We start from the raw sequence: 23,962 nt of genomic DNA on the forward strand, positions 1-23,962 counted from the left end.
TACCCAGGGCATCCAGACGGATGCATAAGCAAGACCAGTCTCAGCTAAGCCACGTGATGTTTAAACTGCAAAATCACCACTGGGAGAGTGTGTTCAGCCTCCCCACCACAAAAAGTGGCACTACAGCAGCGCAGGGCGGACAGGCACAGCTTAGCAAGAAGGAACTGCAGGCCACTTACAGAGTTCTGGATATTGACGCACAGCTCAGGTTGCTGGAAAGGATTGGGGCTGTCCCCGTCCTCCGAGTTATGCGAGGCAGTGTTTTGTCGCACGCGGGAAAGAGGCTGAATGACGCCTGGCTTGGTCTGCTTGTGTCAGTGCCACACGACAGGGGGAAAGGCAGAGGGAGGGGAGGGGGGTGGAGAGAGAGAGAGAGAGAGAAGAAAAATGAGCAGTTAGGGCAGCAAGACGTCTGTGCCATGCACGTGAGTAAGACAAATCCATGCATCTGAGCTCAATTCCGACTCCAGCTACCAGACTGGGAGGGAGCGCTACTGAAGCAAACACCAAACAATGCCTCTGGTGCAAGTACTTTGGACAGGCAAAGAGAATCAGATGAGTCAGGGTCATGATAGGACCAATGGGTTACAGAGAAAGCCAGGACACAAGGAAGACTTCGCCATACAATTAGCAGCTGCAAGGGCCAGAGGGGCACGGTGTGAGTATGTCAAAGCTTAGGGAACATAAGCATCATGAACGGAAGATGCAGTTGGGAAACATCAGCCAGGAGAGGGTATTGGCAAAAGCCTGTGATGAAAATGAGCCAAGACCCAGCTAGGGCTCCAGTTAGAAATGCAGACATAAGAGCAGACACAGGAGTCTGAGATTTGGCCTAGATGTCATCACTGCTGGATGCTGTGTGGAAGTGAACAAAGCATCTAATACTAAAGACAGCAGAAGCAGCAACTGAGTATGCCAGCAAAAACTACAAGCTGCAAGGGTAAACAGGAATAAAAGCTGCAAAAAAACTTGCATCAGGTTTTCAAATTGACAATATTTAAGACTTGGTGCACTTGTACAAACGAGGTATAGTGGAGGGCTGAAGAAGACAGAGTAAGAGCCAATGGTGAGACTTGCAGGGCTGGAAGTGAGCACACGCAGAAGGAAGAGGCAAGCTTCATGTGCTGGAAAATGTGTGGGAATGCTACAGTGAGGTCTCATGGCAGATGTACTTACTGATTTACTGTCGTCCTGCGATGTAATGAAGTTAATGGAAGCCTGAAAACAGAAATACAGGCGTAAATTTGGAGACGGTAGAGGAGGCCTTTAGTTTACTCTGTTCTATACAAAAAGAAACAAAAAACCCCTCCCCTGCCCCACCACCCGCCCTGTACAGGGAAAAGCCCCCAGGTCCCACACTAAGCCCCACCGTACCTTCTTCTTCATGTGAGGAGCAGTCCGGAGCCCTCCCCCAGCAGCTTCTCCCAGTTCCTCTGCTATGTGGAAAGGCTCTCACAGCTCCTTCTGCACATGTCTGGGCAGGGACCCCCACCCTCCCCCTCTGCACTCCAGCTCAGCTGGTCCTGGCCCTGCTTTACATCCCCGGCCCTTGCACTTGCCACTGAGCTTCAGCAAAGCCATCAGCACTACAGCTGCTCTGCCAGAAGCGTTCACAGATGCCATCTCAGCCGTGGCGAGCAGGGAACAGCCCCTCGTGCTCGGCTGGCGGCCCCAGGGCTGCTCTCCGCAGCGAGCCCTCGTGCGCAGCAAGCCCACGAGCCGGGAACGCCGAGCTGGAGGAAGGGCGGCAGGGCAGCGGTGCCGGGTGAGAGCAGCACGGAGCAGCAGCGCACACTGCACACCAACAGGCACTTACAAAGCGGGTCTCCCTGCCCGGCAGGTGAGCCGGCCGAGGGGCTGCGGGCGTCTGGAGAGGGGCAACGCCAGGGAGGACCATCAGGGAAGAGAAGGGGAGAGAAAATGAAGAGACCGGGTTTTCTGCGTGAGAGGCTGAGACAAGCACCTTCCCCAGCACAGAGACTGCAGTGACCCAGAGTCGTCGGTGTCCCCACACAGCTCCTTGCTGCCTGCCGTGGAGAAAGCCCCTCTGCCCTCCTTGGCACGCACACACGGACCCACCACAAACACCTCCTCCCTCCCCTCGCCTGCTCCCTTCCCCACCAGAGCTTGCAGAACTCAAGGCCAGGCAAGACCATCACGATGCCAGCCTCAGCACAAAGGATTCAACTTCCCTCAAGAATTCTCCAAGAGCTCTGAAATAAGCCTATAAATTCTGGCTGGATTACAAGATGTCAAACCCAAAGAATTCGCATTAAAAATAGCAGCAGAGAATTTGAGACGCAGTTCCTTGGAACTTCTACTCCAGAGCAACCACCTGAACATTTTGCCTAACATTCACTGTCCAGAGAGAACTAAATCTACCAGATACAGCCTTACCTGACACGCAGGAGACTGCTGCGGAAGGCTCTGATCCAAAAAGTACCATGTCATGTAAACGTGACAGAAAGCTCACGTACAGAACGCGGGGCTGAGAATGCCACTAGCAAGACAAATGGCTCAGCACTGCAGCACGAAGGCACCTTCAAGAACAACTGCCAGTCACTAATTTGTAACAGCCACAGCCCAAGTAAGGAAAAAAGGCTATCAAAATGACACACAGACTTGATCTCAGAAATGAAAGCAGTGAGCAAACCTGCTGAAGACCTTAAAGGGCTAAAATAAAGGACGAAGTCATGAAATTGGCTCTAAATGCTTGAAGAAATGAATAGAATCTCTCATGGCATACTCACCTCTGAACAAAGAGATAAAAAGAGAAAACAAGAAAAAAGCTGTATAGATTATTCAGTACATTGCTCAAGCTACAGAGAATCCATGACACGAAAAACCCGAAGCGATAGAATAGACTACAAATTACAGCAAGTGCTACATAACAGAGAGTTTGAGACACCCAACTTCAAATTGGAAAGACAAACGCCTGCATCTGCAAAAATGCTGCTGAGGTGTTCTTAACTCCACAGAACACATTAGTGAGATCTTCTTGATCCCTCTCAGAGCCTACAGAGGAGACTGTGAACAGTTTCACCAGGAGAGGTTCACTGTCAGAGCAGTGACTGCTACCAGGAGACAAAAAGGTCACTGTTGCCAAAGGAACTGGATCGTGATAAACCACCAGACTCTAAAGACAAACAATTTATCATTGAGCAAGCCTATCCCCAGTTAGAAGAGCAGATGGCATCATAGCCAGAGGGTTGCTAGCTGCAAGGCCATTGGCACTGAGCTTCCAATGCCAAAACACTGATAAACAAAAACAAGGGCACTACAGAAGTTGCCTACGACAAGCAGTTTCTACTGTAGAATGAGTATGACCCCACCCTGTTCCTTCTAGATAGAAAGAACTCTACCTCAAAGAAAATTTGCACTTGTGAAAGGAAAACTTACAGACAAACAGCCCAAAATAAACATCCAATCAGCAATTAAGTACACATGTGCAGCTGGAACAGAAAGCATCGAAACAGCATTACTACAATGAACAGTATCTTCTAATCTTATCGTGCCCCGGCGGTCACTCAGTCTCAAAGGATCTAAGAACTGAGGGAGATGCAAGACAGGCCAAGGAAGCAACAGAAGATGGACTGACCTGTTCCTCACCACAGCTCCGCTGTCCTGTTTCACAGCTCCCAGCTACATGGTCCTGACCTTTCTCCAGAGTCAGTGTTAATTGTCACCTCACCCCAGGATGATGCAACCCATCTCACTCAACTGAACTAACCTAGCAGAAGTGCAGACAGCTTTTGTCCCGTTTGAGAAGTGAAATGACTCAGGTAAAGATCAGGTAAGTGCCAGAGCTAGTGAGATCAAACAGTGAAACTTGTGGAACCTACTGCCACAGGATGCAAAGTGAAATCCAAGGCTTGGCAAGATTTAAAAGAGAAGATCAGAGTTGATACGAGAAATAAGAATGGCTAGTGAGAACAGGCAGCGCTTACAAAAAATAATCAAAAATTACAAGAAATAAACTTCCCATTTCAGAGTGAAAGCTGGCCCCTAACCAGAGAGTTTTGAAAAATCATTCCCTAAGGGCAGGCTAACCTAGAACTGTCTGCTGCAGGATCCTTCAGCTTTCTTCAGCACAGCTGACGTGGGCTGCTGGCAGAATCACAAACAGAACCAGGGACCTCTCTGTCAGACTGAGAAGCAATGGCTTACAGACCTGAGATGATCCTCCAAAACCTGACTTCTCCATTTCTTCTGGCAGATCAATTGCCAATTTAAATACTCTCTGTACAAGGTTGGTGAGGCCATTCCCAAAAAGACAGACAACTACCATTTTGCAGTCACTCTAAGTACTCCCCCTGCTCATTACCCTGAGAATTAAGTTACCCCTCAGAGTAGCAACTTTCCACTGGGTTTATGACTAGCTAATTACACTCCTGGGTCTCTGAGACATTTTGAAGGAGCAGAGTTCTTCCCCTGGTTCTCCAGTTGCCTTCTGTGATGGATACCCTCCATCTCAAAGGTATCGCTCTCAAGGATGGAAATTGTACTCAGCTTCCTCCGCCCTCCTGCCCTGGTGCTGTCCTGCCCTGTGAGCAGCCCCCCCTTCCCTTCCCAGTGCTGCCTGTCCTGGGGCAGTCTCACCTGCTGGTTACCAGGAGAATAGGGGGTTTCACGCCTGGAATTTCCTGTCCCAGACTCGCCGGCAGGAGCCTGAAAGAGAGAAGACAAAGCTAGATAGTTACTGCACAGCAGCAGCTCCACGCGTCTCCCTTAGCAGTGAGACCAGGAGGCAAGGGAGACCACGGCATCCAGCCCAAGGCCAGCTATGGGCCACCACGCTGCGCGAGAGCAGAGTTAGCACTGGGCCCAACAGCAGCTGTCACATGGCAGAAACTTGCAAAAAGCGCTAGAAACAGCAAGGGAATGACATTAAACATTGGAACTGAGACCATACCCAAATGTCCTGCAAGGTCAACTGAAGCAGGTTAAAGACTTCTGCCTTGTAAGACATCCCCAGGAATCCTCTCCCCTGATTTCTCTTTAGCCCTCAACAGACTGGGCCACAGTCTGGGCAAACGTCCTGCTGTACAGACACTGAGCAAAAAAAGCCACTCACAGCTGAAAGGAGACAAGATTCACCCCCAGCCACGTCCATTGCTGCTGGCCAACTGGTAAGACCTTTACAAGTAGCCCAGAGCACGGGAAAGACAGGGCTCTCACCCCTTCCGCAGGCACCTGGGACCACCGCTGCTCAGGATGAGCCAGCCTACAGCCAGCCCCAACAGCTACAACAGGAGAGCAGGGTCCCAGGAATTACCTGCAGCCTGCCTGCAGGGTCAAGGAGCACAATTTAGAAAGTATTTTAGACACCTAAAGATGGAAACAGGTCATTTGGGATTTAGAGAACTGGCTAAGCAAATCTATGGTTCCGCAATCATTAATACCACACCCATGCACTAATGAATCATGCTAATTTGATCCGAGTCAGCTTTGGGCAACTGTATTTCTACTGACGAAGCCAGGAGATGTGACCTGAAGCTTATATTTGAGCACAGAAAACATTTGATCCTTCTTAGCACTGTGATGACAGAGAACACGGCAGTACCAACTCATCTCCTTCCATGCCTCCACTGCAAGGAGTGTTCTTGTCACCCTGCTTCTGGCTACTACCACCCGAGTCCTCCCATGTGCCAGCACATGCAGTTCACCAGCCCACCACGGAAGGAACTGTTCTACAATGCTGTTTTCAGGGACTTCAGCTCCCTCACCCAGCTGACACACAACTGCTCCGGTTCTGGTGTCGGCACACGAGAGGAGAACACGCAGACAGGGGGAACTGATCCCTTTCGACAGCAACGTGGAATCAGATGAGCTCCAGCTAACCGTGACACCCACCTCCAGATGGACGACAGCTCACCTGGCCTGAGGTCAAAAAGGGACCCTTTCAAAAAGGGTCAGTGCTTTGTCACTGCTGCTTCTTTGTTCCCTTGCACTGCAAAGCTGGACGTCTATAATGTCCAAACCACAGCCTTTGACTTTTAATATACTGAGAGGTTACAGAGATTTAAATACATGCCTTGCTCTACGGTTATTCGTCTGCACATCTGTGAAAAACAAATTCTCACCAAGGAGCTAAGCTAAAAACATCTAAGGGAAAGTGTTGTTTCATTTTTTCTTCTGTGTGTGCGGGCTGTTTGTTTGCAGCCGTTCTGCTTCTCTGGCTCACGACCTCCCGAAAGGCTGAGACAGGAAAAGGGGAGAGTGGTGTGGTGCTCAGCTGGAACATCTTCAGGTCTAGTCCTTGCTCTGCCACAGGCTTCTGTGCAACAGTGAGCAAGTTAAACACAGCCTCCCCGCAGCCGGAGGCAAAGCCCTCCCCTGGAATCTGAGAGCCCGGGCACGCTGCAGCGTGCCCCCTCGAGGAACAGCCTGGCCCGGCTGAGATGAGCTGTGCCAGCTGCACAGCCTCTTCGTTCTCCGCCGCCTAAGAACGGCTGTCTGTCCAGGCCCAGACGCCTAAGTGGGACACCAAAACCCTTCTGCACCCCCTGCCGACTCCCCGCTCTCAAAGCGGAGCGGACGGGGATCCCCACCGCTCCCGGCCTGCGGCACACCCGGAGAGGTACCAGGGAGAGCCGCCTGGCATCACTGCCACCCCTCGCAGAGGGGCTGAGCAGCAGCATGCGGGCAACGACCGCGGTGCATTAGTGGCTGGAGGACAATTCACCATTGGCAACCGACGGCCCGGCACGCGCCGCTGGAGGAGTGCAAGTGTTAGGTGGGACGCCCCGTGGCGCCCGGGGAGCGGTGCCCGTGCGGGGTTTAGCAGGACGCCAGTGGCCTCGGCTGTGCGATGGCATGCGGCACGCCGAGGGGCTGCTTGCCTTGGAGTACAGGTTGGTCTTCAGCACTCCCCCCCGGCCGTAGCCCAGCGGCGGGCCGCCGAGGCAGGCCGTGCCCGCCGCCTTCCCCCTGCGGTTGGCCACCACAAAGGGGTTCTCGCTGAAGAGGATCGGCTGAGAGTCGACCATGCACTCTTGCTCTGGCATCTGTGGCGTCTGGTCCTGGGACAAGGGGCAACCCGCGGGGTCCTGCTCGTCTAGCCGGGGCTCTCCTGCCCCGCTCGGGCACTCGCCGGGTGACGCAGGGTGCTGAGGAAGGCTGGCCGCGCTGCTGGTGACGGGGCCAGCAGCTGTTTCTGGGCACGAGTCCCGGCTGTCCTGTGCCACGGGCAGAGACAGCACAGCGCCGTCACCCTCCATTCTGGAGCTGGCCTTACTGTACTGAGCGAGCTGAGAGGAAAACAAAAGGATCAGAAAGAAATAAGGAGAACAGAGTAAGGAGAGGAGGGAGAAAACAGAGCAGCTGCTGCTGCGGAAGGACAGGGAGAGATACTAATGCCCACACAACCATCCCTGCCCTCTCCTCTGCTCTGCCACCCAGCTGGTGACCCTGGCCACGACTCCCAAGAGAGGACGGTGCTGTTGGCATGCAACACACACACCGAGCAGCTGGCAGGCACGGGCACACCCCCTGCGCTTTCCCAACTCCCATACGTGTTCCAGCCTGCACTTAGCAGCTCACCAGTTACACTGCTGCTCTCCAGCAAAACCGACTGCCAAAACCTGCACAAACACACGTCCTCTCCCATGTCACTGCAGCGTATCCTCGATTCAGCTCCACCTTCACGCGGCCAAACATCAGCTGTCTCAGCCCAGACCTCTTACGAGCAGTTCCAGTACTGCCACACAGAATAACACCTCCCACCTCACCCCAGTGCGTTTCCATACAGTTACACAGTCACCACCACATCGTCTACCCCATGCAGTTGGAATCAGAGAATCATGTAGGTTGGGAAAGACCTCTAAGATCATCGAGCCCAACCGTTAACCCAGCACTGCCAAGTCCACCACTAAACCATGTCCCTAAGCACCACATCTACATGTCTTTTAAATACACCCAGGGATGGTGACTCCACCACTTCCCTGGGAAGTTCCATCATACCTGCATGGGCAAACACGCTTTTATGGCCCCACTTCATCGTAACACACACCAGCACGTAACAGAGAGCTAAGTCACAGCTAACACAGACCCCTCTGAGCACTTACTGAAGGCAGGACAGAGACAGAGCTCCAGCTCTGCCTGGGCCCAATGGCACCCATCCAAGATAAAGCACTAACCTTTCCTCCTTCAATACTGCAAAAGAGAGCTTGTTACCCCAGCCAAAGCCTTCTTCAGGGGAGCAGAGATAATCGGAGCGCAACGATCGGATCTCCTTCTATCCAACTGCCTGCCAGGCAGCAGGAAGAGCTCTTCTGCTCAGGGCACATTCTCCAACTCCTGTGTCATGGCAGCATTCACAAAAATAGCTCTCAAGGGCTGGGTGGGCTGGTGACTACAATGGCAGCTGAGAGGCTCAGGAATTTCTGAGGCCCTCCTCCAACCCCTCAACCCCAACCCAACCTAAAGCACTGGCTGGCAGAGCCCTGGTCATATCATATTTCTTCAGACAGTGAAGCCTGTGCTACCCTTAGAAATTTTGCTATTGTAGCTATGTGACTTTCCAATATAAAAGAACCCTACGAAAAAAAAAAACAAATTCCAACTTTCTTCTCCCAGAATGCCATAAACTACACCAGCAAAAACTCTACTGCACGTAAAGTTATGCAAGGCAAGAAGTGCTTTCAGGAACATCATGCGTTCAATGAGGGTGCAGCAATGAAAACGCCACCAGCAAACCACCACCACCAAGGGTTTGCTGGTCCTACAGCTGGGCACCTCTGAGCCTACTGCCACGTTCCCTTGCCAAGCAGAAGAGCACCAACACTGACCCACCTGGGTTCCAGTGAATCCCACCAACGCCAAGGCCCACCTTGCCTTGCACAAAGGGAAAAAGTAAACAATGCTTTTAGGGCACTGTGGAGGTGGCCATTTCACCAAGACCATATGAAGTCTGACAGTCGATGGGGAGCCTCAATCCCTGTCTTGTTCATGGACACGACTGGAACCGAGCTTCGTCTACCCCTTGCCTGAATCTCCAGCGCTTTGGCTGCAGCACTGTATTCCAGTGCAGGATGACTCGCTCCCTCCACTTCGCAGTGGGCTATTTTTATCAGAGAAGCAACAGTTTCTATTTTGAGTAAGCAAAGATTTTGGCAATGCAGTGTGCTTTTCCCAGCTGTGCCTCTGTCGCTCCCCAGTCTGGCAGACAGGACAACCCATTTTACCCTGCACCCTCCAAGGCAAATCCAGAAGAAATGCATTTGCAGTTCTGATCCGTCGCTTTGCCCCAGACGCTGAAACGAATCAAATTTTAAATCTAACGAACAAGCACCGAGAAAGAATCAATGGCTACAAGTCGAAGAGAAATAGATTCAGCCTAGAAAGTACAGATTGTTAATTAACCATGGTGACACCTACTGAGAGATGTCAAGTATTCTCCATTTCTTACAGTCCAGAGAGCAAAAATAGATTTTAAACGTTTTGCTGTGGCCAGGTGCACTCATCCATGGGTATGGTTTTCAAGGTTGTCCTCTGAAGAAGACAGAGACTGTCACAGCCTCTGTCACTGCGACGGCAGTATCCAGACATTGTTGTGCACTGAGTACACTGCAGACACTGAGTACACTGAGAGGCTGGCACAGCCGGAGGGCATCGCCAAGATGAGCATTCTCCTGCAGCTTTCAACTGGAATTTTTCAGCTGGAGTTTTAAAATTCTATGAACAAAACAGGCTTGCATCTCAGTAAGCCTTTGTCAAACCTGGCTCACAAAAGGACCAATACACCACAGCAATACAGATTACTCCAAGGCAGACAACCATCTGCTCCCTTCTTCGGGGGCAATTCTTGGGGAATCCTCAGGACAAATTCCACCCACAACCTACAGCGGTCACGACAGAGGTTGCACCTCCGCCTGTTCAGCAGTGTGAAGAACAGCAAGCCCTGCAACTCCCTTGCAGGGAACAATACAGCAACAAAAGATAATAGACACTGTTTAGAGAAGAATGTAGGTGGTGAGAATTTGGCCTAGAGACAGGAAGAAAGAGGAAAATACTGTGAGAGCTGGGCAATGGCATTAGTCACCTTAATCCAATCAGACTGTCTGCAGATAGACCACCTGTTAATTGAACCTCATGCTCTTCTGCTGGCCACACTGATCCGTGTTTGAGCGTTCCAGGCAGTCACCAAGCAGGCTGGGTGCAGCTCCTGAAGGGAAGCTAGAACCTTGCTGACCTTGGAGCCCGTATCTCCCCGTACTTACGATCTAAGCATACAGATTTTTTCAAGCAGAGCAAAGACAGGGCTGGGCAAAAAATACAGCTGGAAAGAAAAACATGGGCACCAATCGGCCCTTCCCCTGGAACGAGACATTTATAGATGCCGCCCATACACCCCGGCATTCCAGCGTGTTCGGCCCCACATTCCAGTGCAGGTCTCAAATGCTGCTCTGCTCTGGACGACACCAGGGCTGTCCAGCAGAGAGGCAGCTGCTTGCGTGGGGCTGGCTCTACCCTTGTTTCCAGCTACTAAGTTACACTAAGAGATGCTAAAAATACGTTAAACCTTTTCCTGGTAACACTCTTCTGTGTGAACAGCCAGGAGAGAAAACCCAACAGCTGGGGCGTGTGGGGAGGAATAGAATGGGACAAAGCTGGAGACAAAGCAGGGCTCTAATCAGTGTGAAAGCAGAAAAGCAAGAGGGCCAAAGGCAATGAGAGGACAGGTGAATAGGAGAGGAGACCTGTCTGGATGGAATGAGATGGAGACAGTAAGAGATGACCCTGAAACAATGCAATGGGAACGCAGAAGCTGATGACCACAGAGAAGAGGTGGTCTTGCCGCAAAAGGAGGAAAGGAATGGAGGTGAAGACTGAGGATGTGTGTGAAGGAGCAGGCAGACACCCAGTGGAATAGGTATGGTGCAGGGAAGATAAAACATGACCAAAGGAAGCACAGATGGAGAGGTGAGGTGAGATTTTAAACAAGACGGGACAGACAGATGACTGTGACGTATATGAAATCTGGATTTTCTCTTGGCTGAGCTGGCACTACGTAATCAGGGGCTGAAATGCAGCCACAGGGGCAGGAGCATGCCAGGCTGTACCAGGGCTAAGTCAGGATATGCAACCACTGCCACGCTGCCTTCTGCAGTGCCAGATGGATCTTGGCTTTCTTTTAATACTTTTGGTATCAGCACCCTGCATCCCTCCTCCTTTCTAAACACCGTCCCACAATGAATTTACAACTTAGCTGTGCACACAACATTGTCATCTTCTGTGTCAGGAAGAATCTTCCCCTCCCTCCTCTGCAGCTTTCGGTAGCTGCTTCCTTCTGTGTTAAATCCCCTGCACTCTCTCATTCACACGTGTCCTTCTCTCCTGCTCGGCTGTCCTTTCTGCCTTCTTGGAGGCACTTTCTTTTGCATCTCAGCAATTACACGGGCCACCTCCCTTTCCAAAATGTAAAGCGACCTGGCTCTCTGCTCTCCTCATTTTTCTTATTCTAATCTTTCTGTTGTGGCTTCCTCCTGTTTCAGACAGTGTCAAAGCCTACCAGAGTTGTGCCTCCGAGTGTTCCTCCGCAGAGGGCTGCCCTCTCCCACGCCAGGGCTCACGGAGAGCGCAGTAGCAGAACGACCACAGCCTCCCCCCTCAGGGACCCCCATCTCCACAGCCCCTCACTTACGGTGCGGTTGATTCTCTGTAAGCCACTGCTGGGCAAAGCAGCCAGGGTCCGGTAGTCCAGTCTCAGAGGTTCACTGGTGGCGTTCTGGAGAGGGGGTGGGGGTGGAGGGGCAAAAAAACACAAACACCAGGAAGAGATCAGGCCAGAAGTCGACTAAATCAACTGGAGAGAGAGCAATTAAAAGGACACCAGCCCCAGCAACAATCTTATCTCCAAGCTCTGCAGGAAGTTCCCATTGCTGGGAAATGAACCTGGAATTGTTCCAAACGCAACCATGGGGAAACGTGACACTGGCTGGGCTGAGAAATACTGCAGAGACCACGTCGCTCTGGGTCCGGGTCACCCACCAGTGCACAGATCCCACCATTCCTCCGGCCCCCACATGCTCACGTCCACTCCCGCACAGGGGGAGAGGAGAACGTGATCTACATACCAGTTTTCTCCTATTTGGAGAAAAAAATATTTCTGCTATTTGCATCCAGAAAGGCTCTGTCTAGATTTGGAGACACGTGAGAATGCAAATCCCCAGCTCCTTTACAGTATCTTTTCTCAACCCTAACTCAGGCGCATCGTATAGTTTCGTTTGATTTCGCCTCCCATCTGCACCCGTCTGCCCTTCAAACTCTAGCCATTGCTCTCACCGTTCCTTCCTCAGCCACATCACAGATTTCCTCCTTTCCACCGCCTCCTCTTACACCCAACAGCGAAGCCCCTTTGCGGGGGCGAGCGGAGAACAGAAGCCAAGGGGAACAGGCACTTCTGGAGGTTCCTCTGGCCCTCAAGTGCAGGGGCGGCTCCTTCCTGCCACTCTCCAACCCGCCCATCGTGCTCCTCACCTCCGCCTCCTCCTCCAGCTGCTGCGCGGCTGCCTCCCGCTCCCTACGCATCCACTCCTTCCGCGGACAGGACAGAGGCAGAGCAGCATCCCGGCAGCGCAGGCAAAGAGAGAGGGAGAGAGGTCAGCACCGTGCTGGGCAGGAACCGAGCAGCGGCCAGCGGAGCAGAACAGCGCCGGCGCCGGGACAGGGCGAGCAGAGACCAGAGACACGCCGGGCCTGGGGACAGGGGGGCTGGAACTCTGCACGAGCTCGGTCATCGCCGGGAAACGGACAGGAACAGACACCCCCCGGGACAGCAGGGTGAGCGGAGCAGAGCAGGTGTCCCCGAGAGCCTCCGCGGGGTCAGTCCTGGGGAACAGCGCAGGGAGCTGAAGCCGCCCCGGGCACGAGCTGCGCCGTCGCCAAGGGAGGGAGAGGAGTGCTGGTTGCCAGAGGAGGCACTTGGGCAGAGCACAGGCTGGAGAGGCTGGGAGGGAATGGGAAAACAAAGCTACAGGGCGCAGGCCCAGTTGTCACTAAGGAAAAAGCCCTAAAAAAATGACGTGCCTGTAAGAGCAGCACAGCCCAGAGACCACGTGTAGGGACAGAAACTGTACGAGCGCAGGGCAGGGCTGAAAGCCAGCCGGTCGGCTCGGCGCCGCTCGGCGCGGCACCGGAGCCCCGCAGGAGCGACCAGCGGCTCGTGCCACCGCCCCAGCCGAGGGCTCGGTGCCAGGCTGCGCGAGGAAGGCACGCAGGTGCTGCGTGGTTACCGCACGGCTTCTGTGCGCTTGCACTTCTGTGACTTTGTGCCCAGCACCCGTGCTGCCGAGCGCGGCTGCGGACAAACGCAGCATCGTTCTTCCGCTCTGCTGCGTATCGCAACCCTCCTGCCTGCAGCCCCCAAACAGCAGCAACCAGACGGCCCAGGGCTCCAAGGGCTGGCAGGACGGGAGGTGGGAGGCGTCTGAGAAATACAGAGGGAGCTAACTGAAAATTCTGGTGTGCATCTAGGCCCTTCCTCCAAAAGCTTCTGTGCACTACCACTAGCAAATAGCCAGTGTCCCACATCACACCCCTGAGCTCCAGACAATAATGAGCAATATGAGGAGACATTAAGGACCACAAGACCCACAGGGATATTTAGGGATATTTAAGCTAAAGTCTGTTCTGAATCTGATTATGCTTATTTTGGACAAGTATTATCTGCAAGGTTCAAGCTGACAGTGATCTTGTATGCGATCCTTCTCTGAGGTCTTAGGCTGAAGAGAGGCAAGAGCACCAGCCTGCTCAGATGGAGCTGTGCAACGTTCAAAGTTCATCTCTGACAACATCTGGAGAGCCTGAGGAAGCTCTGGATTAAGACTAGGAAAATAACTACAGCTACAGAGCTGGGACAGAGAAATGCACCAAGAATCAGCCCACAGAGATTTGGAGTTACTAATATTGCTATCTGAATTATCAAAGAACTGAATTTCAGTTGTATGCAGCGAGTGCAACAGTGGTACTGGAAAACCTCTACAGGACTAACAGCGAGCAGAGCAAAGCCAAAATTCTTCCCATGTCTTCAGTTCACAACCTTACTGTACAGAGACATGTTTGAGCTCTATCACTCTCGTGCAAAACTGAACATGAAACACCAAAGGATTAGAGGAAAGGTCCAAAAATGGTGACACAAACAGCGTTACTGAGGATCGAGAGCAGCCCTGAGGAGAAGGACTTGGGAGTACTGGTGGACGAGAAGCTCAATATGAGCCGGCAATGTGCTCTTGCGGCCCAGAAGGCCAACCGCGTCCTGGGCTGCATCAAGAGGAGCGTGGCCAGCAGGTCGAGGGAGGTGATTCTCCCCCTCTACTCTGCCCTCGTGAGACCTCACCTGGAGTACTGCGTCCAGTTCTGGAGCCCCCAACATAAGAAGGACATGGACCAGTTGGAGAGGGTCCAGAGGAGGGCCATGAAGATGATAAGAGGGCTGGAGCACCTTTCCTATGAGGACAGGCTGAAAGAGTTGGGGCTGTTCAGCCTGGAGAAGAGGAGGCTCCAGGGTGACCTTATAGCGGTCTTCCAGTACCTCAAGGGGGCCTACAAGAAAGATGGGGAGAGGCTGTTCAGGAGGGCCAGTTGTGATAGGACAAGGGGTAATGGGTTTAAAATAGAGGGAGGTAGATTCAGGTTGGATATTAGGAAAAAATTTTTTACCATGAGAGTGGTAGAACACTGGACCAGGTTGCCCAGAGAGGTGGTGGATGCTCCATCCCTGGAGACATTCAAGGCCCGGTTGGACGAGGCCCTGAGCAACCTGATCTAGTTGGAGATATCCCTGTTCCTTGCAGGGGGGTTGGACTAGATGACCTTTGAAGGTCCCTTCCAGCCCTGACCATTCTATGATTCTATGATCTGACACTGAGGTGGGAACTTCCCACAGCCTTACAATGGCTACCATACAGTGCTGGCTCCACCAGCAGCATAAACATCAGCAAAACCAGTCTTAGAGATAGAATCCCAGTTTCAAGGTCATGCTAAAAGGCAACAGCAGAAAAACGTGTCTTTGCTCTTGAGTCTCAGGCCGTCGATTCCAAGAACTCGGGAGTCAGGAGCATCCATCACTACCTCCCGCTAGTACCCCAGTGAAAGGGGCGCCAAAAAATATAAATCTTTAAAAGGCACAGGCGATTCTGGAGGGAGTCTCTGCTGATCACCAGGCTCCAAGTGCACTTCTCAGCTCTTCAGAGGCTGGGACAGACAACATTGTAAATATACTAAGCCACACTATAGTGAAAGAAAAGGCAGTATATGGGAATATGGACCTTAGAAGTCCTTAAATACATGTCAGTGCAACCTCAGAATATTGCTTTTAAATCTGTCAAAAGTAAAACATCCAAGAAAGATGAATCAAGATTATGGTGTGTTGTTCAGCCTCCAGGAATAATAATGATATTTGTTATAAGATGCCTACCATTGTTTTGAAATATTGCTGATGGCTGAATGACTAGTTATTGCTAAGTTTTTTTCTTTTAAATTTACCATTTTAATAAAATTTCTAATTTTCCATAAAAAGCTATCATAATACCATCAGCACTTTTAAAAATGAGATATTGCCAAGGCTACATCACCAATCATAAAGGTTTTTCTGTTTTTTTGACAAAATCTCTGGGGTATCTTTAAGTAACCTCAGCGTAAATTTTGCAAAAGTCTTTATCTAAGACTGAACAAATGCAACCTGCTTGGACAGAGCAGCATGGCTTTGGGGCCAGACTTGCTCTTGGTTTATTCAGAGGTGTTAGAAATGCTGACAATGGCTCATAGTATGAAGTCTCCTAGAAAGTATTCAAATCCCTATGCTACCAACACAAAACTGGTAGGAATACCCTGTGCTGTAACAGTAACACTATGAAACCAGGTTTTCTGAAGCCACAACAAACCACTCTCAGTTCCTTCCTAGGCCCGGAACAAGAAATTTTATAGAAAAAAAAAAAAACCAAATCTGATCTAAATTGGCTCTGAGCTGAACCAAGTGACCTGCAGAGGTCCCTTCCTACCCAAATTATTCTGTAAGGTCATTCCACTGGAAGAATTCCCATCTACCTACAGATCTCAAACACCATCAGAACACCTTGCAGATTCTTAGGACAGAAATCCCTGTCCTCCTCCTGCCCATGCTAACATCAATATAAGCTGTAGGTCTGCAAAAATAAAGCAAAGCTTCCAAAGGGAGTCCCTACCCCAGTCCTTCATGAAACGGTACTCTGCATTCCTTCAGCCACTGACAGCAGGATTATGGAAATATGAAATATATTTATGTCTATTCAATGATTACACATACCACGTGCCTGAAGGGGCATAAGGCCATTTTCTTGTTCATTGCTCTGTCCTCTTAACAGTCTGTGCCATTGACTATTCAAAACACTCACCATTTTTTCCAAAACAGGTAAAATCTCAAGTGTAAAGTAAATGATAAATATCGCCTCCATCCAATTGCCAACATAACTACAGTCTTATGGGGTGGCAAACGTAAAAACAAGCCAAGTGATTACAACTAGAGAAAGAACCTGGAGAAATATCAGGTGTATCTGACTTGGAAACCTGAAGAAACACTTGCAAAATTCCCACATACTTATATGCCAGGAGAGCAGATTCCTAACTGATGATACTGAAGGATTCGATTTTCCTTCATCTTCCAAAAGAATCTGACTGAATAAATCACCATTTTAAGAGGGATAACTAGAAAACCCAAGTCCTTGAGGGTCTTGACTCTGCTAATCTATCTCTATGAAAGGCTGAAATTGTGGCAGAAACACAGAATTCTCATAACCAGTCAGAAAAACGATCCAGTAAACCGAGGAGCACAAGCTTGGAATTGATTAACAGTGCCACTTCTTCCCATTGTGCCACTCCAAACAGTGCCACTTCTTCCCATTGTGCCACTCCAAACAGTGCCACTTCTTCCCACTGTGCCACTCCAAACAGTGCCACTTCTTCCCACTGTGCCACTCCAAACAGTGCCACTTCTTCCCACTGTGCCACTCCAAACAGTGCCACTTCTTCCCACTGTGCCACTCCAAACAGTGCCACTTCTTCCCACTGTGCCACTTCTTCAAATTCAGGGCAACTCTGAGCTGTGTGTTCTCATCTTTGCTCACAAAAGCTCTGCCAGGTCATGGAGTGCTGTAGAGAGAGAACTGACTAAATTGGGACTTCCAGGCTAACAGGCCAGTTTTCTCCAAGTTGCAGCTTGGCCAGAAACTCCCCGCAGGTCACAGAGACGCACTCTGTGGGCACCACACGAGCACCACCACCGAGGTACGTGGGGTGGCATGGCAAAGGCGAGAAGCAGCCAGCCTGAGCGGAGCACTACGGAGAGAGCAGGCTCAGCCCCGCACGGCACAAACGTTTGGGTAGAGACAATCTGGAGCATTTTCCTTCGGGCTCACAGCCTTGGCAGAACCGCTGTCAAGAACAGATTCTGCTACGTGAAAAATCTCTCACCACTTTCTCCACTTCTTCTCTCTCCCACTGAGTTGCTTCTTTCACCATTTCCATCTCCTAGGAGAGACCAAAGTTAGAGCCACTTCACCCAGTGCTCTCTCCCCACCTGGAGCACCTGTAACCTCCTGAAGATTTCAGAGCCCTGTCCTAGCGCGTTCCTGATGAAAGTGCTGGGACTTGCTGATCCCATCAAAAGGAAGTCCACCACTCCTTATGTTGCAGATTCCACGCAAAATGTCTCCTTCCAAAGGAGACATTAAAGATTTTTCAGAAACTTTTTCCACTCCATAATATTCTCCCAGCTGTAGCCAGAATACCCACCTTCTGTAGGATCTCCAGTTCTTCAGGGCTTAAATCCCGATCAATAGAAGAGATACTTTCCAGGCTATTCTTGCGTCCAATACCAGCAGCAAAAGGGTTTGCAATGATTCCTGGGGACATCTACAATGCAAAAAGGTGACAAAACATGGCAGAGGCCCATAGTGTGCCATACAAAACATCCCATATCCTGGGCTCCCAGATGCAGAGTACCAAGGTGATCCTGGGCAAGTCAGAATGCTTTCACAACCTGAGACCTTATTTCAGCTGTCAATTACTCAAGGAGCTTGAGGTCTGAGAAAGATTAATTTAAACTGAAACAGGTACAGAAAGGGGGCAAGGTGGCCAGGGATTGGGTACATATTCTAGAGGAGACTAAAAAAGCTTACTTGCTAAGCCTCAAAAACCAGAAAGTAGAGAAGGGACGGGATTACTATGGGCAAGTGCTTCCCTGCAAACACCAATAAACAGACAATTTACTTTAAATATAACATAGGCACAAGAAAATATAGGCATAAATAGCCTGGAGAAAATTAGCTTGAAAACTACATTTCTAACCAGTGCAGTGATATTGTAAAACAATTCTGTAATCAGCAGAAGAGAGACAGTCTTCAGAGAGTATCACTTCTATGAACTGGCAACCACCTCCAGTTCATGTAGTAGGAGACCAGACTTTGAAACCTGGGACCTCGGGGAAAAAAAAAAATCTACAGCAAGAGGTTGGAAAAATCCAGTAATCTTCTCTGAAAAAAGGGGTGGGACCCTTGTGGTACCGGTCACCACGAGGGCACCCCGCACTTCAGTTCTCACCTCGATGGCAGCTGCAGCCTTGGGATCAAAGCCATCGCACACCAGCACTAGGAGCGCGTCACCCACACTCCGGAGTATCTGTACGGCCTCTGTGTGTGTCATTCCCAGCAAACTCTGATGATTCACCTCCAGGATCCGCATTCCCACCTTCAGACGGCCATCCCGGGCCGCAGCCCCCGAGGAGCTCACCTGTAACAAATGGGGGGAATCAAGGTGTCACCTAAGGAGGTACGAGAAGATTAGACGGCATGGGGACCATCAGGAAGAAGGAATGAGAGAGGACAACATACAAAGGGAATGGGGAGAAAAGACTGTGGCTACATGTCAGGGAAAGAGTATATATACTTACGGAGAGGGTAGAAAGGGAAGAATGAGCACGGTTTGGTAGAGGAAACAGGTGTGGAGATATGGGAGATAAAAAGAATCTGTATTTGAAATGTGTTGTCCCAAGGAAAGAAACTGCTTTTGCTTTGTCAACGAAGCAAGTCAGAAAGACAGCTCACACATCCATGATTTACCTTCACAGAAAAGCAAGTGTAACCGTTTTTTGTTGGGAGACAGACGGAAAATGCAAGCAAAGGGATCATTTTTGTGGGTAAACGAGGCATAAAGACTTTTTGCTGTCTTTGTGGTAGAGACAGGTGTAACAAATCACACGTATCTGTCATTTTCCATCCTGTCTGGCAGAGGAACAATGTGTAACTCCTGTTTTCTTTCCTCAGCGAGTCACAAGGATTCGCACTTGCCTCATGTGCACGAGCTGCCCAGGGGAAGCAACGACACGCAGCGTGTTGATAAGGCACAAAAAAAACGGGGTTTGCCTTAAAGAGCGCAAACCTCCATGTCTGTTTGGAGAGAGAATGACAGTGCACGCTCGGTCAGCGGAACAAAGGCAGCAAAGGCAAGGAGTTTTTCCCTTTGGAACAGGGAAAAGAGACTGCAGGACTTGCCGTGGGTACAGAGAAAAAGAAAGGAAAAGAGAAAAAAAACCAAAACCAAACAGGCAAAGATGAGATTTTGCTCAGGAGAAATATGCAAGCTAGGGAAGGGAGAAAAAACTGAACAACGGACGTAGGAGAAGCTCCCATCAGGAACTGGACAGAAATACAGGATACAACTTCAAGTGTCTTAGAGAAAGGAAGAGAATCACCAAACGATCATTACTTTTTCTCATGGGAAACCAAAAAACTTGGAACAAAACGGGATGTACACACAGCCCAGCCAGACCAAATGACGACCTTGGTACAGTCGGTATGGGACAGACTTGGAACACCAGAGACAAACGGCTTCACTTCCAAGGCCCAGACTAAAGCCAAAGAACTACCCTGACTAAGCTTGACAAGGAGAATTATGGCCAGTGCCACACAAGGCCTTCGCGGGAAGAACACATTCACGTCAGGGGTCTCACGCAGAGCCCGTGGATCGATGACAAGAGAACGGGGAGAGCACAGGGGCAGGGCTGGGGAAAGGCAAGGGCTTGCGTGACGGGCTGTCAAGGTAGGATGGAGGCACAGGTAACACCAGAGGAAGGAAAGAAAGGACAGACTACTGCACACCACATGTTACTGGGATGAGAGAGGCAAGAAACCCCAAATAAACCAAAGGCATGGGAGTTTATTGGATTTATGAGAGCTGCTTTGGAGAAAAACAACAGATACATGTTTAATGAAGTACCTGTAAAAAGAAGAGAAAAAATGCTGCATGCGTTTGTTTATTTTGCTTTCGGTTTGGGGCAAGGAAAGCAGCCATGCACGCCCCACGGCACTTCTCCGGGGAAAGGCAAACCTTTACGCTGGCGTGAGTGCGTGTGCATGCACATGCAGCTGAATGGAAAAAGACTGAGTACTCACAATTTCTTTTCCAGGGAGAGCAAGTGCATAAGTGTGACAGTAGAACATCCAGAAATAATGGGAGGAGGTGAAGTTAATGTAGAAAAATACCCTTAATGCCAATTGTCATCTGTGTTATCGATACATCACTGAGGGACACTGAGCTATCCCCATTGAGACAGATCATGAATTGCAAATTGTAGATACAATTTATATTTCTCATGGTATTCAACTTGTAATACTTCATCAAGAAGGTTTTAAAAAGGAAGAACCAGATTACAACTTTTTTAAAAAAATTACAATTAAGGGACTCAATGGAAATGCAAATTAAGAAAAATAAAGGCAAAAGAAGGTAGTAATCAGACATCTACAGAGGAGGAAGAAGAAAAAGCCCTACTTTATCTCTCAGTTACTAGAAATATACAGACAAGATAAGAGAAGCAGGAAAGACACTCTGGCTAGGACAGATAAGAGGAATCAAGCCGAAGTAACACGGCTGAAGGGAGAGCAGAAAGGTTCAGTGCCTGGGTTCTCCACAGGCTAAACCGACTTCCATCGAAAACCCTGCCCTGGGGCTAAACCGTGCGCCTTCCCGACTCCTCACTGCTGTCACGCTGAAGGAGACAAAAATAAACCTCATCACGAAAAATAACAGTAGGTTACAATCACTGACGGTTTTCTTTTACTGCTATTAAAAATATTGCAGTTGAAAGTGCAGCTTGACTTTGATAGAGTGAATTTACTCTTTTAAACTTAAAACTCGGATAAAGAAGTCATATGTAAGTAATAAGTGCCGAGCATTCCCGTCCTTTGAAAGCAGCCAGTTAGTAGAAAGGGTTAGCTGGCAGTGATGGAACGTCCACCATCCCGTAAGGACTATTAAGATCTCTAGAGCTAGAGCAGAGTTTCTACCCTACCGTAACAGCTAAAGAGGGGAACCAGTGACACCAGTGTGAACATCCAGAGTCCCACTTTGGTCAGCAGGAAGACCAAAAATTACACCACTTACCACTGTGCTTTGTTGCTAAAGAAGAGGCAACAGCTCTTGGTGAGGGTTGGGAGGAGCACAAGCTTACACACCAGTATATTGTTGGAAAGAAAACAGGCGTCACTCCTTGGGGAAAAACGACGTGGCAAATCAGCAGGCAGCCACGCAGCCGCTCACGAAGGGAAGGGAACAGAACGCCGCATGCGGAGCAGGGCGCAGGGGGAAAGGTGAGCAACCCATAATGCTTTCGACGGGAGGAGGAAGAAGCACGCGTGTCGAGTGAGCAGGAAGGCCACAGGCACTGGGGGAAGCAATAGGAATGGAGGGGAAAAGGAAAGGTGTATGGGTTCCTGTAACACCAGGCAAAATAAAGCAAACTAGGAAACGAATGAAGAAATTTTGTAGCTGTTGTAGAGGAGGAAATATGAAAGGAAACAGGAATGTCTCCTTCAGTGGGAGAATACTCCAGGAGAACTGATGTACCCAGTGAAAAGTGGAGAGAGCACATGGAACAAATTCCACAGGGATCACCCTTTTCCCTAGCAGTCCTTGCATGCAACCAAGCTGCAGAGTTAGTGGTCTGATACCTTAGAGATGAAGATGCCTTCATCAGTGGGATCAAATGGATTTCCAGCATGACCTTTTGCTCCACCTCGGATGCTGATGCCCAGCTTTTCTCCTGGAGCCTTCTCAATGCATATTTCCTGTGAACACAGAAAAGGAGTTTCTGGTCAAGTTCAGGCTGGAATTATCAAGGAAACACTCCTAGTAGCTGGCCATATTCTAAATACCCCGAAAAGGACCTGAACTAGACCTATCACTCAGTTGGCACAGTTTATTCTTTCGATGAGGCTCTGCTCTTGTCTGTACTTCTGTCTCCTGTTCAAGTCCGGTCTTCATGAAATCTGATCATTCTCTGATCACAGTATCACCACGGGCACGGCAAGAGACCCTCCACAGCCCTCAACTGGATACAAGAGACTGGATTCAGTCACAAGAGAAGAGCATTTCAACCAGAAGTTTGCTTGTATCCTAGTCCCAGGCTTCCAGCTAGGTAAGAAATTGCCCTCAAAAGTGATCTTTCTATAAAGAAGAGAGCGATTCCCCCAGTTCTCCTACTCGGGACCTACCTGCATACCAGGTGGTGGTGGATCTCGCCTTACTAACATCGTCAGCTCCTGGGTGTTGGAGAGCAGGGCATTCACTGCCTCCTGGTGGGTAGCATGGCGCAGGTCAATACTATTTACTTCCAGGATCCTGTCCCCTACACGGAGCCCACTGCGAGATGCCAGTCCACGGGGAATGACCTACAAAGAACCATTAATGTTAGAGCTAGAGAAGGAAATGCCATCTCTCCTCGGAGAGACACTGGTTGTGGCTCTCTGCCAGCGTCCTCTGAGGCCTGTTTTGACTTCTCTCCCTGCAACCAGACTTCCACAGGAGGTAATGTATCTGTGAACAATGGCAAAGAATGAAGTAAGAGTTGCTTTAAAGTGTCATTTGGTGTGTTCTTATATTCTCATTTTACCATTTTCCTCGGAACCAGGCTGTGTCAGCTTTTCCACTATTTTGCCTGTGACTGTAACCAGAAGATAGCTTTCTCACAAGAACTCTGAAGGAACTCAAGTGTTAACTGCAGGACTGTCCTTGAAAGTGCATCACCTGCCATTAAAAATGGCCACTGTACCAGGACTGACAGCGTCAGCACAAATCCAGTCCTCAGGAAGGGCTCTAGAAGGGATCTTGAGATCCACTGACCAAGAAACTTAACTTCTATTCCCAGTAAAGCAATCAAGTCAAGAAAGAGTCAGATCTGTGAGCACGTGGATAAGCAGGGTTTGTTGGGAAAGAGTCTGGCTTTGCTAAAAGCAAATCCTGCTTCACTGACCTGCTGAAGCACTTTGAGAGAAACAACGAACGCATGGAGGGAGGAAGCCGGTAGACGTAACTTCTGGTTTCCAAATGTCCCTTGACAAGGTCTGAACCTAAAAGCTATTGGAGAAGCTGTGTCCACTGGGTGAGAGGAAATGCCATCTTAACAGACTGAAAGCTGGTTAAAGGAGAGGAAACAAAAGAGCAGGGCTGGACAGCTGCTGCTCAGGACACAGAAGATTCACTGGTGGGGGGCTTGAGGGATTGGTGCGGGACTGGTGTTATCAGCATGTCCATCTGTGACCTGAAGAAAGCAGTGAATAGTGAAATCTCCAGGTCTGCAGATGATACCTTGCTGTTTTGAGCACCCAAAAACCACCCTGGTGGCAGGGAACTTCAAAGAAAGTCAAGAAAACTGGACAAAAAGACATGGCATGAGGTTCAGTCACCTTAAACCACGCACACACATCACTGAACTCAGAAACAGTGACTGAGGAAAGTTCCTAGAGACATTGTCGCATGTTCTCTGAAATCATGGGCTCCACACGCAGCAAGAGACACAAAAAGTCAACACAATTTTGGGAATCATCAGAAAGGCTACTGAGACCAAGACAGACAGAATCCCCACATCTCCAGGACTGTTCACTTCTCTGCTCCCAAAAGGCAGAGCCGAAGGGGACCCAGCAACTGCACCGAG

General features: G+C 49.9%; 1 protein-coding gene across 1 annotated transcript in view; it reads right to left on the minus strand.

Annotated features, from left to right (window-relative positions):
* The window catches only part of SCRIB (scribble planar cell polarity protein), a 112,341-nt gene that overhangs the window by 26,763 nt on the left and 61,616 nt on the right, over nt 1-23,962 (minus strand). Inside the window, 12 exon segments of the mRNA XM_086630835.1 lie at nt 180-305; nt 1,177-1,218; nt 1,817-1,867; nt 4,600-4,668; nt 6,843-7,250; nt 11,645-11,728; nt 12,481-12,537; nt 17,449-17,505; nt 17,770-17,889; nt 18,577-18,765; nt 21,981-22,097; nt 22,524-22,700. Of these exon segments, the coding sequence (XP_086486961.1) occupies nt 180-305; nt 1,177-1,218; nt 1,817-1,867; nt 4,600-4,668; nt 6,843-7,250; nt 11,645-11,728; nt 12,481-12,537; nt 17,449-17,505; nt 17,770-17,889; nt 18,577-18,765; nt 21,981-22,097; nt 22,524-22,700 (1,497 nt within the window).

Source organism: Tauraco erythrolophus, unplaced genomic scaffold (assembly GCF_009769465.1).
Source record: "Tauraco erythrolophus isolate bTauEry1 unplaced genomic scaffold, bTauEry1.pri scaffold_52_arrow_ctg1, whole genome shotgun sequence".
Lineage (NCBI taxonomy): Eukaryota > Metazoa > Chordata > Aves > Musophagiformes > Musophagidae > Tauraco > Tauraco erythrolophus.